Genomic DNA, 18,634 nt, shown 5'->3' on the forward strand with positions numbered 1-18,634 from the left:
TCAGTGGATAATTATATTTGAAAAAAAAAACAAAACAAAAAAAAAAAACTATATATGGGGGTACCAAATAGGTCAAAGGGAAAATTATTCCCAACTTGCATTTAGGTAAAAATGCATTTTCGTATAAATAATTGAATTCATTCAAAACGTATCGCAAAAAAAACAAACAAAATAACATTTATATGCACACACTTTTCTATATTTTCTTGCTGTCTTCCACCTTCCTCTCTATCTATATTATTGTGATCTGCATCCAATAATAAGTTAAGTGTATTTGACTTGTGATTTATGATCTTCTTATCAATAAAAACAAGAAAAACAATCAACAACAAAAGAGATGAAGAAATAATTCGCCATAAATCAGTTAGAAGGCAGATTCGTTTTCATATATGTCCATCGAAGAATTCCAAAAAAAAAAAAAAAAATAATCAGAGAAAAAAATATCCATACTTTTTCTTATCCTCCCTCAAATGGGAAATGGTACTTTGTAGATCAGAAATTGTCTGAAACAGAAAGAAATTGAGATTTTAAAAATTTCACAGTAAAAAAAAAAAAAAGAATATATGAACGGCGTCTGTGTGTGTTCACAATACATGCTCCCAAAATCACGACTTTTTTTTAACATACTTTTGTTAATACACTTTTGTTAATTATAATATTGTATTTGACTTGCTGATTACCAGTCCTGCAATGACAGTTTCTCTGGACTCCTTGCTGTTGATACTGAAAGTGTCATGACTGAAGTTAGTTGAACAGAACTCTGGTTGGATGGAGCGATATATATATATATATATATATATATATATATGAAAGTGTCTGTTTGTGTACATTTCCCTACACAATAACTCTGTCAATTTTCAGTCTACAGACTCGAAATTTGATATACAGGGTACTGAGATTTGGGAAAATCTTTGTAATCCGTTTTCGGCCAGAAATTTGGCTGTTAAGGAGTCAAAGTTCAATGATTTGACCTTTGACAACTCTATCAAACTCCTCCACCAATTTGGGGTCTAAACACTTGAAATTTTTGATATAGGTTCTTTGGATCTATCTTAATAACTTGATTTGATCCCAAAACAAATGTTAAGGGGTCATAATAGGGGTCAAAGTTTAAAAACATTTGACCTCTGCAGTCTCTACCAAATTACACAGACAATTTCTTATCTAAACATTTGAAATTTTACATAAAGTGTATTAAGGGCAATCTTTTTAATCAGTTTGGGGTCGAAAATTTGAGCTACCAATGTATAAATGTATGTATGTTTGCATGTCTACCTAAAACTTTGATGCCTGTGAAAAGGTCCCTTAGTTACCGTTGGTCCACTTTGGTCATATCTGCGAGGGCATCTGATGCTATTAAATCAGACTGTCTGAAGATATTGGCTTCCAGGACAGAAATGCACCAAACATTAATGTTGATTTTTTTTTCCTTTCCTTTTGCAAAACTCAATCATGTTTTGCAAAGTGAAAATAAAAAAAATTCCTACAAAACAACCAAACCAAACACGATGAATAAATATTTGAAGATATAAATAACTTTAGGCATAAAAACTTTTCCAAAATTACTGAATTTGGCATTAAATAACCAAAGATATGTTGTTAAACCAAAACAACCAACGATAATCTATGTCGGCCCTGCCTCTTCAATGGTCTCAGATGAGATCACAAGGTTTGTCTGCCTTACGCACCACCCCGCCATGAAGCTTTGCAAGAACCCCTCAAACACTATTCGCATCAAAGGCAAGCATCCTTTTACCTTTGCTTTTTAGCATCTTAAAGGAAACCGATTGGTTTGCAGTCTATAATGCCTTAGTCGGTTCACTGCAGGAACCCATGATCTTTAACTCTGCAAACATAGGTGGGGGCCAACGAGGCCGCCTACTTTCATAGACACTACTTCTCAGCTTTACACGTAGAAATCCAAAAATACTGACGCACGCACACATAATTTTATATACTGCATGAGTCAGAAGTAACAGGGTAGTCAAAATATTTTTATTTGTATTATTTGGATTCTTTAGACTACCGTTCTCATCTTTAGTGTTATTTTCACAACGTTTTGATCGATGTAACCTCCGACCTTCTTCAGGTGTATCTTTTGAGATAATGATTGACAATTCGCATTATTTGGATTCTTCAGACTACTGTTCTTATCTTGAATGTTATTTGCACAACGTTTCGGACAATGCAACTTCCGACCTTCTTCAGGTGTATCTTGTTCCAAGAATTTAAATAATATGAATAATCAGTTTTTTATGTCAGGAATTCAGAGCCGTAAATTATTTTTCTTCAGACAATGAAATTTATGTGGATCGGTGATTAATGAGTTCCTTAACCCATCGTGGAAGTGCTGCATTATTCCATGTAGCATGTCTTAAGCAAAAATGGCCTGGTCATACCATCACTCTCCAAGCTTCAGAACACATGCAACACCTGGTATTATACAATGGTCACCCATTTTAGTGCTGGCCATAATCAACCTAGCTTAACTTCAGCTGTCCAACAGTAACCAGTGTGTCAACATGATTACGCTGTATATCATTGCTATTTAGGTAATATATTATTAATAATATATTATTAAATATATTATTAAATATATCCGCATGGAAACGAATTAAATATCCATTTTTTTTTTTTGTTTTTTTTTTTGTGCATTTTCACCCTCAAACCAGGCACAGTAACACTTTGGTGTAGGCGGCTACTATCTGGAACATAATTTTCAGGGATATTATGTAGGGAGTTGAGTAGGAAAAAAAGATGTCTGTTTACATTACATTTGAACTTCTGCATGTCAGTACAGTTCGGGAAGCAGGAACCTGGAAGGGAATTCCAAAGTCAAGCACTCTTAGGGAAGAAACTATTAAAGTAAAAGGATTTCTGACATCTAGGGATTTCTACTGTGAAGGGGTGGGATTTTGCTGCTTGTCGGATTTGTCGGGAGTATTTACATCAATGAGGTACAAGGGCTTGTAGTTCGTCGGAGCATCCACCATTAAAATACTTCTAGAACAGGCAGTGATGCAACATTTCATCGATGGGACAGTGGCTGAAACCTGATAGTGCGAGGTTGTCGACTCTTTTGGACCCTGTCTAAAAGGGAGACTAGTAGCAGATGCAGCAGCCCAAATGTGCCAACAATACTCCATACATGGGCGAATGGTGGCCTTGTAGAAGTACACTATACTCTCAGGCATAAGTAACTTTCTAGCATGGTAGAGAGAGCCCATCTTTGCAGCAGTCTTGACAATGCCTTCAATGTATCTCTTCAAACTCATGTTCCCTGTGAACGTTAAGCCGAGAAGTTTGAATGAAGTACTTTCAGGTAATGCATCTTTAGTGGTTGAGAAAGTTTTTTGTAATTATTAAAGGGAAGAAGCTTAGTCTTAGCAGTATTTTGTCCCCCCCCCCATGTTTGTTATAGAGTGTGGTGCCATCAACAAATATACCCATCTCGGAGACTATTTTATTAGGAAGGTCATTTACGAATATCAGGAATAATAAAGGTCCAACATTAATTGTACATTAAATGAAACGGTAAATGCGTATAAAATAAAAGCTTTGTAGAGAAAATCACAGCAATTGCTTTGTTTATATTGTGCCAGCATTTATGATGGCTAAAAGCCACTCAAGGATAAGAATTCATAAGATGAATAGATTGTTAGTCGAATGAAGAATAATATTATGAGAGGATCGATAATGATGAATGGAATTAACAAAAATTTGATTAATTATAAAAATGTATAAGTATGTGTTGACATTGGAGGACCATGTCGCACTCTGCAGGGACGATTATTCAAACTACTGTTCTCATCTTGAGTGTTATTAGCACAGCTTTCAGAAGTTATAATCTCTGAGCTTCAAGTGTATTTTGTCAAACTCGGGAATCTTTCTGACAAACTTTAAATCAGAATTTAGAACGGTATCTTTTATTTAATCCAGGGTGGGAGGGGGGTAGTATACACTCGTTCTGTCAACCAGAAAAGTAAAAGTCTTTTTGCAATTACCTAGTATTTTATTTGCTACGACAAAGTTCTAGTATGAATTTTGGGAGCCTTAAACCTAGTCTTGTTTCTAGATGTACAATCTTATTACTTGGAACTATAGATTGCTACTACTACTACTACTACTACTACTCACATGCACACACACACACACACACACACACACACACGCATACATATATGAGGGTCGTTCCCAAAGAAAAACTTCATATTTTTTCTAACTGAAAAAGTTAGCGCTATGAAGACGGGAGTAGTAGCATTAAAACGAGCGACCTCTTGTGCTCCAGAATTTATTTTTCTACATAGTCACCACCATTCTCAATGCACTTTTATCAGCAATGAACGATAGCCGTGCATGGGCGTCCAGAGCGTTTTATTATACGAGGGGTGTTTTAAAAATGAAGCCTCCTTTTTTTTTCTTTTTTTTTTTTTAACTAAAACTATGAAGATGGAAGTGGTACCATTAAAACAAATGTGTGTATTCTTCTTAATGGTCAGCTTCTCATACTGTATTAAAATCGTTCTGTTTACAGTTGTGAAGTAAGACTTCTACTTCAACACAGATAAGGAACTTCTTGGGAAGAAGCTTTATTCATTGAAATTCATTTCATGTTATGCGCACGAGGGAAGAAGGGCAACTTCTTTGCAGTTGTGGTAATAAGACGAGTTCTTGCTGTGAATTTCTTATGAGGAACCAATGATTTGAATTGTGAATTTGTATATTGAAATGTTCTAAATCCTGACAACATCCCAAGATGCATTCCAAAGTTGTGTGAAGGACAGATTTATATGCAAATCAACACAAAATGCATTTGTTTTGTTATCAGAATTCCATGTCTTGACTAAAAGCCATGTTTATAAATAAAACCACTCGGCAACACGAATTCCATGCGTTTTAACCTGGCGATCCCATAAGTGGATGAAACACGTAAGCCTCTATGTAGTTTAATTGTCAGAAATATATTTTCATAACTTACTAATATATACATATATACATACTACCAGGCTGCCCGGCGTTGCCCGGTCATAAAATAGGCATAAATATTATCTTGTTTAATTAATGCAAATTTCTTATCTACTATATAATAAAACTATTGCAGAAATTCCCCTCTGGACCAAAATACCGTAGGTTTGTAACAACATATGTGACATACAAATTTATGCTTACTATCTTATGTAACTTTAGAATGCCATTTAAGACACATTTAGTCGTTATAATAAAATCCTATATTACATCCTAGGAGCAACATCATCACAATCGCAACATCTTTTGACAAAGTAGTCCCTATTTTTCCCTCTAAATCTACAGTCCTCTTACCACAGAACTCATCACTGGGACTATATACACACCTTAAACTATTTTTCCCTGACACCTTTCGTAACTGCTTCATACACTCGTATACATGCCATTATCTTTTGAGTTACCGATTATTATTTTGTAATTTCTCCCTTTGAAATTTCTGGCTTTTCTCATTGGCTGAGAACTGACAGATCCATTATTCGGGAATAAACAACTTATTCAAAAAACGAACACATCAGACCTTCACAAACATGGCATCTCTTTCTACCCAAAACAATCGTTTTATAAATATTAAACCAACTAAAAAAATCTTAACTGCTCATAATCGAAATTTATGTATTAATACCCTTACAAAACATTGTCACCACAAAACTAATCTCCTTAAAAAAAAATCTTTGATAGAAACATAATTAACATTTACGATTAGCATTGTTTTGTTTTTCTTCAATTCTCTGTACCAAACAGTCAACGATGTTTTGTGTTTCTTATTTTAGTTTGTATTGTTACGTGTCGTTCACGTTTCAGTTTTATTTATTTATTTATTTATTTATTTATTTTACTTTGAATTCTTTCCGCGCCCTAAAAATACAATCTCTGAAAAAAAAATAACATTTACGATTAGCATTGTTTCTTTTCCTACTTCGATTCTCATTACCAGACACTCAGCAATACTATTTTCTTTGTTTTTTCTTTACACAGTTAACTACAATGCTTGGCTCTAACATTTAATAATAACCGTAAATTGACATTTTATGAACTTCCAAATTTCCTTATGAGTGATTTTAAAGCCTTTAAATTGTATACTCTTTATTATTTTCGAAGTGTGTGTTGGTGACTTTATTTGTGTGTATGCGTGAGTCCATGTGTTTCTGTGTGTTTGCGTTTATTTTGTGTACGTGTGTTTTTATCCATGTCTGCGTGAGTTTGTGTGCGTCCGTGTGTTTTTGTGAGTGTACACGTGTTTTTGTGTATGTGTGTGCGCACGTTTTTCCTCGTGTGTGTATTTTTTGGTGTGCTTCCATGTGCATTTGTGTGCATGTATGCATGTGTTTTTTTTTATTCCCCATCTTTTTGGACACCTTTATTTATATATTATAAGAGCTTTAATAACCCCTACACACTGTATTGTATTCCCTTGTTTTAAATGGATTAATACATCTATATATACCAGTATATATTTTTCTATTATCGATATATTTTCTCTTTGTGTGTGTGTGTGTGTGTGTATATATATATATATATATATATATATATATATATATATATATTGATCTTTATTAGTCAAACAAAAATAAATAAATTTGAATATGAATGGAATAAATTTTCCTTGTGAAATATAGGGTACTAATGCAGTATAAGGACCATACTATCATCGTAATCGTCCAGGCGGTTTATGAAAAATGCTAAACGAAAGTTTTTTTGCTTTTGTTTTTTTTTTCGCACAGAATGAACAAAAAACTTTTTTCTGTCATTACAAAGCTAATTAAATGAAAAATTAATTTAAAAATGAAAGCAACATTCTTGAATAATTATTAGACAATTTTTACGAAGTTTTTAGAAAATTCAAATCAAGAAAAAACATTTAAGGTATGTTTCATAAATAAACATTTTTTGAATAACAAACAACTAAGAACAAAAAAACTGTTCGAATCAAGATAAAAAAATTTAAAATGTTTCTAATAACCCAACGATAGCAAACAAATGTTTTCTTTGATTTTTTTTTTTGTATTAAGGTTAAAGAGCTCAGCGGTTTGGCACCTTCTAGCGTATTCCATAAGTCACCGGTTTTTATACTCCATAAGTATCAAATATAGAAGCCATTTCAGTATTGACGCGATATACTTGCACAAAAATTAGTAGATTGTACAATGAAGGTAAACTATTAATTATTAACACAATTTCCAGATGGCTATATTATGTAATCAATTAAATCGATTGGAATAGCTAGTTTATTTATATAAAACTCGGATTGAAAATTCCATTATTTCACTAGGCAACTTTAAATATATATTTGTTAAATGTAATGCTATTTAGGTGTAAAGCCGAAAATCCGACTAACTTTTCTTCATTTATTAGAAGTATATACATTCATTTACTTAAAAATAAAAAAAAACATAAAGCCATTGGTGAATGGAGATCACTTTTACAGAACCTCTAAATTGTCTACTGCATCTGACAATTGCAGAAGGTGCCGGCCGAGAGAAAATGATAGTAGCCATAAGCAAGAGAGGGGGGGGGGTTAAAGAGCAAACTATACCAAACTTTGAATAATCTTACCTGGGGGTAGGGCTTTAGTAACTCATTCAATTGATGAGTGTGGTCAACCTAAATTTCATACTCTCCCTCCAAAACGATACGATCTAACGTTCCTTTCTTAATGATAAGCCTGGCTGATAATGAAAGAGTCAAGTGAAAAGAAGAAAAAAGCAACCTCAAAGCGAACGTTTTTCTACTCACATCAAAGGTTTCTTGCTTCTTTGACTCAGATGAAGCCGATAATCAAGGCAAAGCAAAATACTTGAAATACTTGTTTGTCTAGCTATGATGTGCAATTGTGATACTACAAAACAGTATGCTGGATAACACATACACAATGTTCAAAAAGTAATTGAATGGTTGAAAATCTTTGTCATTTTATCATTTAATGATTTTTTTTTCTCTATTTTAGATATTTTACAGATAATAATTTGACAATTAATTATGGATAAATATAGCATTGAACAATGTACGCACGTTGTGAAATTGTTTTACCAAAATTAGGGATCAATTGTTTTGACACGAAGAACTTATTGACATTTTCACGTAAGAGATAGACTAAGTCACAACACAATTTGAAACATTATGCGTCGAATTGAAGAGCTAGGAACCGTACTTGATCTTCCGCGAGCTGGCAGACCGCGAAACGTTATCACAAATGAAAATAGAGAGAGAGAGAGAGAGAGAGAGAAACAGCAACAGCAACATCCTGAAACAGCGATTCAACGATGTTCCACACAACTTGGGATATGTCGAAGCTCACTGCACTGTACAGTTTAAAAGTATTTCCTTATAAAGTGCAGCTTGTTCAACACTTGAAGCCTGAAGATTTTCAAATAAGGGTTCAATATGCAGTTCAAATGCAAGAATTTGTCCGAAATTACCCTAATTTTCTGCAAAAGTTGATGTTAAATGAAGCCCATTTTCATTTGAATGAATTCGTTAACCAACAAAATTAGATTTTGGGGCTCTGAAAATCCAAGGGCTATTCATCAAAGGCAGTTGCGTCCCATAAAGTGCGCCGTATGGTGCAGTAACGGAGAAGAATATTGGACCTTATTTTTATTTTTTTTGAAGATCAAGAGGAAAATGCTGTCACGTTTACTGGAGAGATACCAGACTATGATTACAGACTTCCTGCGCCCACAAATTCAAAATAGGCCTGGATTAAGTTCCAGCAAGATGGGGTACTGGCACATACGGTGAAAGACATCATGGAGCTTCTCAGGCAATGCTTTGGCGACATTATCTCTCACTATGGCAATGTTAAATGGCCACCATATTCTTCAAATTTGACAAGCCTCGACTTTTTGTGGGCATATTTTATAGAAAGAGGTTGTAAATAAACACCAAACCCTGCAAGAATTGAAAGAAAGCATCAAGAACAAAATAAGGAAGTTAAATCCTAATCCAGAGATTCTATAATCTGCCATGAATGTTTTCGAAAAAGCATAAATATGTGAAGCTGAAAATGGGCAACATTTATTTTTCATGAATAAAGATATGTTGAATTTTGTTTTTAAATTTCCTAATGTCTTAGTCAGATTGTGTTAGAATCACAGAAAGATAATCAAAAATAAAGAATCTATTTAAGTTCAAAATTCTTCAGTGACTTTTTGAACACCATATATATATATATATATATATATATATATATATATATATATATATATATTCTATAATATAAAGCTGAACGTGTGTGTGTGTCTGGTCACGAATAGGCTCCTATATGGTTTACTATTTAAAAAAAATGATTACATATAATGATAAAAGATGTATCGAGGATCAGGAATGGGTATTTTAATCTGAAAGAACGGTGGTTCATAAAAATTGTGGGGTCTGCGTTGACGCCTGGCCCACAAAGTATGGAAATAAAAAATGAAACAAAAAAAGCATTTCCAAGTGTTTTCGATATAGATGTACATAATAATACTTTGATAAGTATGTTTCAACTTAAATAGGGATGGTATAATAAAATTATGGGGTCTGCGTTCGCGCCTGTACTCCATGGAAATATGGCACAGACTTAAACAAAAACTTTTCATATCTATTTGCGTAAGTATACTTTGATAATTATGTTTCGGTTTGAAGAAATATGGTATAATAAAATTATTGGGTGTTCGTTCGCGCCTGACCTCCATAGAATGTAGATATGTCACAAAGTTTAACGAGGTTTTTTAAAAGGGGTGACGGTCCACAATAACACCTTAACTTTAATCATAATTCACGTTAGCTTTTATTTATTTTTTTGAGTTGAATCATATTGTGTCGAATAAATTTACCTCATAAATTCACGTTCTTATTAAAGTGAAAGCCAAAAAAAAAGTCGAAACTTTAGACAATTCTCGACACAACTTTTGCATAACTGTTTCTTCCTTCTCCACTTGCACGTGGCACTCTTTCAAAAATAGATAAATAATAAAAAATAAGAACGTTACTTGTTATCGTGTCAAAAGAAGGGAACAATTCTGCTCACGTGATTACGTGTCTTTTTAAAAACATTTAATAACTTTTTTATTTTTATTCATATATCTGCTTAAGCTTTTTGTTTGTCAGTGTGTACTAGAAGGAATTCAGTTGATTACAACCCCTTCTGCGTGTTCTTTACATTACAATAGTACAACCCTGAATCCGACGGCGCAATACTACACTGTTCAATACTGTAAAACTGAAACGAAGCTGTTCTGCTTGAAAAGGGGGCCATTTTCGTCTCATTCATATTTATATCGATTTTTTGCTTAAAAAAATTAAAGTAATTACGTGTTTACTTTTTTAATATCCCATTTTGCTGTTTCGGATTATTTTACTAAAGTAAATAAAGCTTCATTATTTTTCAAAACTATTTTTGTTTCTTTGTTTTTCGATATTTTGTTAATATTATTTAGTAAGAGTGTTTAACAGAAAAGCCAACAAACGACTACCCAAAAAAATAAATATACAAGAAATAAATGTTACCATAGTAAATAAAAGTTCAGTTCATGTTTTTTTTGTTTTGAAATAGTTTTTAATGCTGTTTACTTGAAATAATTTCAGCGAACCGAAATTAAAACGAAATTTGAGGCGATAACTACTTAAATGAATTTTTATATAAACTACACATGCCATAATCGAATATTCCTCAAGCACAACATAACGGAAACCATTAAAATATGTTTTTAAATATTCCTTACGTTGACGGAACTCTCTTAAATTGTTAACACAGAATGCTCAAGTGCCCCTCCTTCAAATTGAAAACGGGGCTCTCCATTTCAAAGTCGCTGTTTTTTTAATTTTTATATATTTTTTTAAAACCGGTTTGTGAATTAAACTACTTAAAAATACAAACCAATGAACTTTTCTACCATAAAAGTATCTTTTATTGACTATGGTAACATTTATTTCTTGTATATTTATATTATTATATATATAACATTTTCTCTTTTAAGGAAACATCATTTTGTTGATCACTCTTGGCTACGAATGGAACCAAAGTTGATATAAAAAATATATTTTCGCGAAAATTATCTTTACTTTCATCATATTTTGCTTAGTGTAAAATTATTGAGTATCAAAACCTGTCTCTTTATAACCCCCTCCTTTTCATAACCTATCATACTTTCATCAATCACAGTCCATTTTCTGTAGGCTGTTTTTGAACCCAGTCAACGACGGGTACTTCTGCTAGTGTATATATATATAAGCCTGACGAATCCTATAGTGGATGAAACGCAGAATATTCAGTGTAGCTTAATCGCCATATATATTTTATAAATTACTATATATATATATATATATATATATATATATATTTACCAGTTGTGAAAAAAAACCGGACTAGAGTGCTTAATGTGTAGCCAGAGGAGTATATAGGAAATTTATTACTGTGAGTCCAGATATTGTTTCAGCTAGGGGAAAATCCCCCAAAAGAAGAGGAAATATCCAACAAGCTTCGTCAGAATTCATAGATGGACTCTATATATATAAGTAGTAGCGTTCATGTGTGTGTGTCTGTGTGTACAACCCTCCTACAATCTGCACCACTGGATCGCTCATGACCAAACCTGGCATGATGATGGTCCATCCACCTAGGGATGGTGCACATTATTTTTCAAGGTTAAGGTCATAATCTATGTATATATACTCTCCTGCAGCATACACCACTGAACCGATCATGACCAAATCTGACATGATGATGGTCTCCGACCTAGGGATGGTGCACACTATTTTTCAAGGTCAAAGGTTAAGGTTGGGAATTTGCTAGTATATATATAATCAGTCACAGACGGATTGTTTCACCGTATTTAGTTATTATTGTATCTATATTGAGATTTGGGAAAATCTTTTTAATCAGTTTTCGGCCGGAAATTTGGCTGTCAAGGTGCCCAAATTCAACGATTTAACATTTGAAAACTCTACCAAACTCCTCCGTTAATTTTGGGTCCAAACACTTGAAATTTTAGATGTAGATTACTTGGACGTGGATTAAACTTTTTAATTTGATTTCAGCCCCCAAAAAATGTTAAGTAGTCAAAATTGGGGTCAAGTTAAAAAAAAATTGACCTCTGCTGTCTCTACAAAATTACTCAGCCAATTTTTGGTTTAACATTTGAAATTTTACATAAAGCGTATTCAGACATCAGGCAAGAGTTTTAATCGGTTTGTGGCCGAAAATTTGGCTACCAAGAGGTCAAAGTTCAAAACATTGGACCTTTGCGGTCTCTAGCAAACTATTCAGCCAATTTCGGGTCTAAACATTGGAAATTTAAGATAAAGGGTATTCAGACGTGCAGCAAGCATTTTAATCAGTTTTTGAGTGAAAATTTGGCTGGCACGAGGTAAAAGTTGAAAGAGTTGACCTTTGCAGACTCTACCAAACTCCTCCGCCAATTTTGGGTCTAAACACTTGAAACTTTAGATGTAGGTTACCTGGACATGGGTCACATTTATATATATATATATATATATATATATATATATATATATATATTTATCATACTAATATATATATATATATATATATATATATTTATCATACTAATATATATATATATATATTTATCATACTAATATATATATATATATATATATATATATTTATCATACTAATATATATATATATATATATATATTTATCATACTAATATATATATATTTATCATACTAATATATATATATTTATCATACTAATATATATATATATTTATCATACTAATATATATATATATTTATCGTACTAATATATATATATATATGTTTATCGTACTAATATATATATATATATTTATCGTACTAATATATATATATATATTTATCATACTAATATATATATTTATCATACTAATATATATATTTATCATACTAATATATATATATTTATCATACTAATATATATATATATATATATTTATCTATCATACTAATATATATATATCATACTAATATATATATATATATATATATATATCATACTAATATATATATATATCATACTAATATATATATATATTTATCATAATAATATATATATATATATTTATCATAATAATATATATATATTTATCATACTAATATATATATATATTTATCATACTAATATATATATATATTTATCATACTAATATATATATATATATATATATATCATACTAATATATATATATATATATATATATCATACTAATATATATATATATATATATCATACTAATATATATATATATATATCATACTAATATATATATATATATATATATCATACTAATATATATATATATATATATCATACTAATATATATATATATATCATACTAATATATATATATATATCATACTAATATATATATATATATTTATCATACTAATATATATATATATATTTATCATACTAATATATATATATATATTTATCATACTAATATATATATATATATTTATCATACTAATATATATATATTTATCATACTAATATATATATATATATTTATCATACTAATATATATATATATGTATTTATCATACTAATATATATATATATGTTTATCATACTAATATATATTTATCATACTAATATATATATATATATATTTATCATACTAATATATATATATTATACTAATATATATATATATTATACTAATATATATATATATTATACTAATATATATATATTATACTAATATATATATATTATACTAATATATATATATATATATTATACTAATATATATATATATTATACTAATATATATATATATTTATTATACTAATATATATATATATTTATTATACTAATATATATATATATTTATTATACTAATATATATATATATATTTATTATACTAATATATATATATATATTTATTATACTAATATATATATATATTTATTATACTACTATATATATATTTATTATACTAATATATATATATATATATTTATTATACTAATATATATATATATTTATTATACTAATATATATATATATATTTATTATATTTATATATATATATATTTATTATACTAATATATATATATTTATTATACTAATATATATATATTTATTATACTAATATATATATATTTATTATAATAATATATATATATATATATTATACATATATATATATATTATACATATATATATATTATACATATATATATATATATTATACATATATATATATATATTATACATATATATATATATTATACATATATATATATTATACATATATATATATATTATACATATATATATATTATACATATATATATATTATACATATATATGTATTATACATATATATATATTATACATATATATATATTATACATATATATATATATTATACATATATATATATATTATATATATATATTATACATATATATATATTATACATATATATATATATATTATACATATATATATATTATACATATATATATATTATACATATATATATATTATACATATATATATATTATATATATATATATTATACATATATATATATTATATATATATATATTATATATATATATATATTATACATATATATATATATTATACATATATATATATTATATATATCATATATATATATATTATATATATATATTATACATATATATATATTATACATATATATATATATTATACATATATATATATATAATACATATATATATATATAATACATATATATATAATACATATATATATATTATACATATATATATATATATATATTATACATATATATGTATATATAATACATATATATATATTATATATATATATATATATATATATATATATATATATATATGTCAGCCAGAAATTTGGCTGTTAAGGGGTTAAATTTCAACGATTTGACCTTTAAGAACTCTACCAAACTCCTCCGACAATTTTGGGTCTAGACACTTGAAATTTTAGATATAGGTTCCTTGAACCTGGATCTAACTTAATAAAGTGATTTGAGCCCGAAATTATAAATTTTATGGGGTCATAATACGGGTCAAATTAAAAAAAAAAATTACTCTTTTTTTTGCTCAGCATACACCTCCAAACACCCGGACAACGCCGGGCTGAAATGCTAGTATATATATAAAAGTGAAAGTGTGTGTGTATCTGTGTGTCTGTGTACATTTCCCTACACAATAACTCTGTCAATTTTTAGTCTACAGACTCGAAATTTAATATACAGATTACTGAGATTTGGGAAAATCGATGTGATCGGTTTTTGGCCAGAAATTTGGCGATTAAGGGGTCAAAGTTCAACGATTTGACCTTTGAGAACTCTACCAAACTCCTCCCACAATTTTGGGTCTACGTACTTGAAATTTTAGATATAGGTTCCTTGGACATGGATCTAACTTAATAACTTGATTTGAGCCCAAAACAATAAATGTTAAGGGGTCATAATAGGGGTCCAAATTTTAAAAAAATTGACCTCTGCGGTCTTTTCCAAATTACTCAGATAATTTCTGGTCTAATTATTTGAAATTGTACATAAAGGGTATTCAGAGATGGGGCAAGCTTTTTCATCAGTTAGGGTCGAAAATTTTTAGTTACCAATATATAAATGTATGTATGTGTGTTTGCATGTCTGCCCAACACTTTCGACAAAGGCGACGGATTTTCTCAACATCAGTATCGTTTAGAAGTTCGACCTTTTCATACGACAAATATAGAAAAATTGGCTAAAAACATTAATATCTTCACCTTAAACTGGGTACTTTTCTACAGAAAGGGGTCACTTTTTTCGCCGATATTTTTTAAAGTTATCCTCTCCTTTATATTGTCTATCCTTAATTTTTAAAAATGTCACTTCCAGTTTGGTGGTGGTCGTAACAGCATAAACGTTAGGTTTTACCCCGTTCTTTTCCTCCTTTGCGGTACGGGTTCGAGCCTGCCTTCCTACTACCACTTTAAAAAATTTTTTTTTTTTTTTTTTTTTTTTGCTCAACAGACACATGCAAACATCCGGGCAACATCGGGATGAAATGCTAGTAGATTAACAAAACAATTCGCTCGAATGGCAGACTCCAAAAAACATTTATTTTCAAGTTAATCCGATTTTTTTTTTTTCATTACAATAGATCTGCAGAGCTCAAAATAGCCTTGGGCTTCCCAGGGTCTTGCTGCTCCAGGGAGCCTGCGGTCCCCTCGCTATAGTGGGTTGTGCAGAGGCGCTAAGGCCGGCTCTGTATATATATATATATATATATATATATATATATATATATATATATATATATATATAATCAATTTTCAAAAGAAAGACACGATGTTTTTGCTCTTTCTGGTATATTTTGTTTTATTCCTCAATCATTTCTACCATTTCCTGAAGAAATTCCCCGAAAATGGGGACAGGACATTGAAAATTTCCTAAAAAAAAAAAATACAGTTTTTTCTTCCTGATAGGAGTATCTGAAATTATAACGGTACTATAATATACCGACACAGCATAAACCTATTTCATGTAAACCCATTCCATAACTCATTAATACACACTATTAAATAAGCATCTTCTTTCAATTAACTTGACCAATATTCTCCCTGAGAGTTTACTTACACATATTGTTCGCATATATTAAACTCACCGTGTCAGATATGCTATACACCTACCTGCATTATATAATAAAAGCTATACTCCTATATCACAGAAATCAATTTAATCCCCCCAAACATCCTCAATATTTTATTTTGCTCCTAATGTAACTATCGCTAGACGTCACATCTCGATTATGCTACCGAGCATCTTCTCTCTTCTCCTGATGAGAAGCATTAGGCTTTGAAATACCATGGTATAAAGAGTTCTTACTTACCCTACACCCCTAATTGATATATAACTTATTAAATGACTAAATAAATCTATATATCTTAATACATAGTTTTATATCGTCATTTTCTTTATTGATTTCTATATCAGTTCCAAAACAATTTGAGCTTTGCATTATCCCGATAAGTCTCCTCTTAAAAAAATCGATCTTATTCTCTTCCTTTAACTCCCCTATATATATATATATATATATATATATATATATATATATATACACACACACACACACAATATGCATTACTAGCGGGAGGATGGACGCATGGCTTTGCCCGGTCGTATAATACGCTTAAATAGGATATTTTAATTTGTCCAGATTTCGTATATAAAGCCGCAATTTCAAAAGTTAAAAAAAAAAGTATTTGGGTGCCATCAGCTAGAATCGAAACCGAAAGCAAAACTGTAGCATTTAAAGCTGGCGACGTTACCACTGTACCAACGTGACACGCATATCAACTGATTAAAAATAAACTAACATGAATGTACAAAATGTGTAACGGTTTTTTTTTAATTTGGACTCCTTTTTGACCCCTTAAAAACTATTTTAATCGGCTAAAGACCCATAAAGACTCCTTTTTGACCCCTTAAAAACTATTTTAATCAGCTAAAGACCCATAAAGAACGGCCTATAAAAAATCCAATCATTTGAGGCCCTTAGCGCCGCTCTGCGACTTTTAGTTTCGGAAGAGATAGTTTGAAATTTATGGAGACAGACAGACAGCCTTTTATATATAAAATGTTTGAATTGAATAAATTACATGTAAAATTCTAATAAAACGATATATAATGAGAAAAATTATTTAAAATAACCCAATAGAAATAACCATTTATTTAATTTTCTGAAAAATAAAAGAAAAATATTAAAAAGAAAAAACCCAAACATTTTGAAAATTAATCCGTTAAGTGAAAATTCAATATTTCCTGTGTCAAATATTTGTTCGTCTTTCTAAACATGTTTTGCCTCAATCACAATCTTCAATCTGCTCAGCGATTATATATATTTTTTATTTTTTTTTATATTTTACTTTTTATTTATTTATTTATTTTTTTTTTTTTTTGTCAACTTGAAGTGGATTTAATCAAATTAAATGCCCGTCAAATGACCAGGGGAAATTTTGCAATAAAAATAAACCCGTCAACTCATTATCAGCTAAAGTTATGCACACACATTTTCCAATCTTTTTTTTTTATACGTTGTCAAAAATGTTACGAATGCTTAAAACTAAAATTCAAATTAACAACATTTTGCATTTCTCATAAAAATTGATTATATGTTTCTACATCTCAATACGAATTACTAATGGAGATTTGGTATCTGTCTGAAGCGGAATCTATATTATTATTTCTTGATTCTTTGGAAGGGAGTACAAAATTTCATTATCACAATTATGAAAGGAAGACTTGACTAAAAGTAATACAAAACAAAACAAAAAAAAATAAAAAATAAAAAAAAACGAGTCAGCCGAACCGTTTCGCTCTCACTCGTTAGAATCTGTATTGAGGGATTTTTTATTAAAGAGGCAAATAAAGTGTGTGGGGGATGTATATTTAAAATAAAACCAGCGTAATGATATATATATATATATATATATATATATATATATATATATATATATATATATATATATATATATATATATATATTTAATAATTATTTTTTACTATAATAATTAAAATAATTAAATACCTACAGACACTAGTGTTTCATCCTTTCGGGATTCTTCAGTGCAGGGTGTCACGATTACTACCAGTC

General features: G+C 29.4%; 1 protein-coding gene across 2 annotated transcripts in view; it reads right to left on the reverse strand.

Moving 5' to 3' along the window:
* The window catches only part of LOC145249765 (centrosomal protein of 112 kDa-like), a 777,157-nt gene that overhangs the window by 26,021 nt on the left and 732,502 nt on the right, over positions 1–18,634 (reverse strand). For both annotated transcript variants that reach the window (XM_080111687.1, XM_080111688.1), the window contains one exon: positions 451–503. In XM_080111687.1, the coding sequence (XP_079967813.1) occupies positions 451–503 (53 nt within the window). The remainder of the gene's footprint in view (positions 1–450; positions 504–18,634) is intronic.

Source organism: Euprymna scolopes, chromosome 28, assembly GCF_053919585.1.
Source record: "Euprymna scolopes isolate OS-2025 chromosome 28, ASM5391958v1, whole genome shotgun sequence".
In the NCBI taxonomy this organism is placed as follows: domain Eukaryota; kingdom Metazoa; phylum Mollusca; class Cephalopoda; order Sepiida; family Sepiolidae; genus Euprymna; species Euprymna scolopes.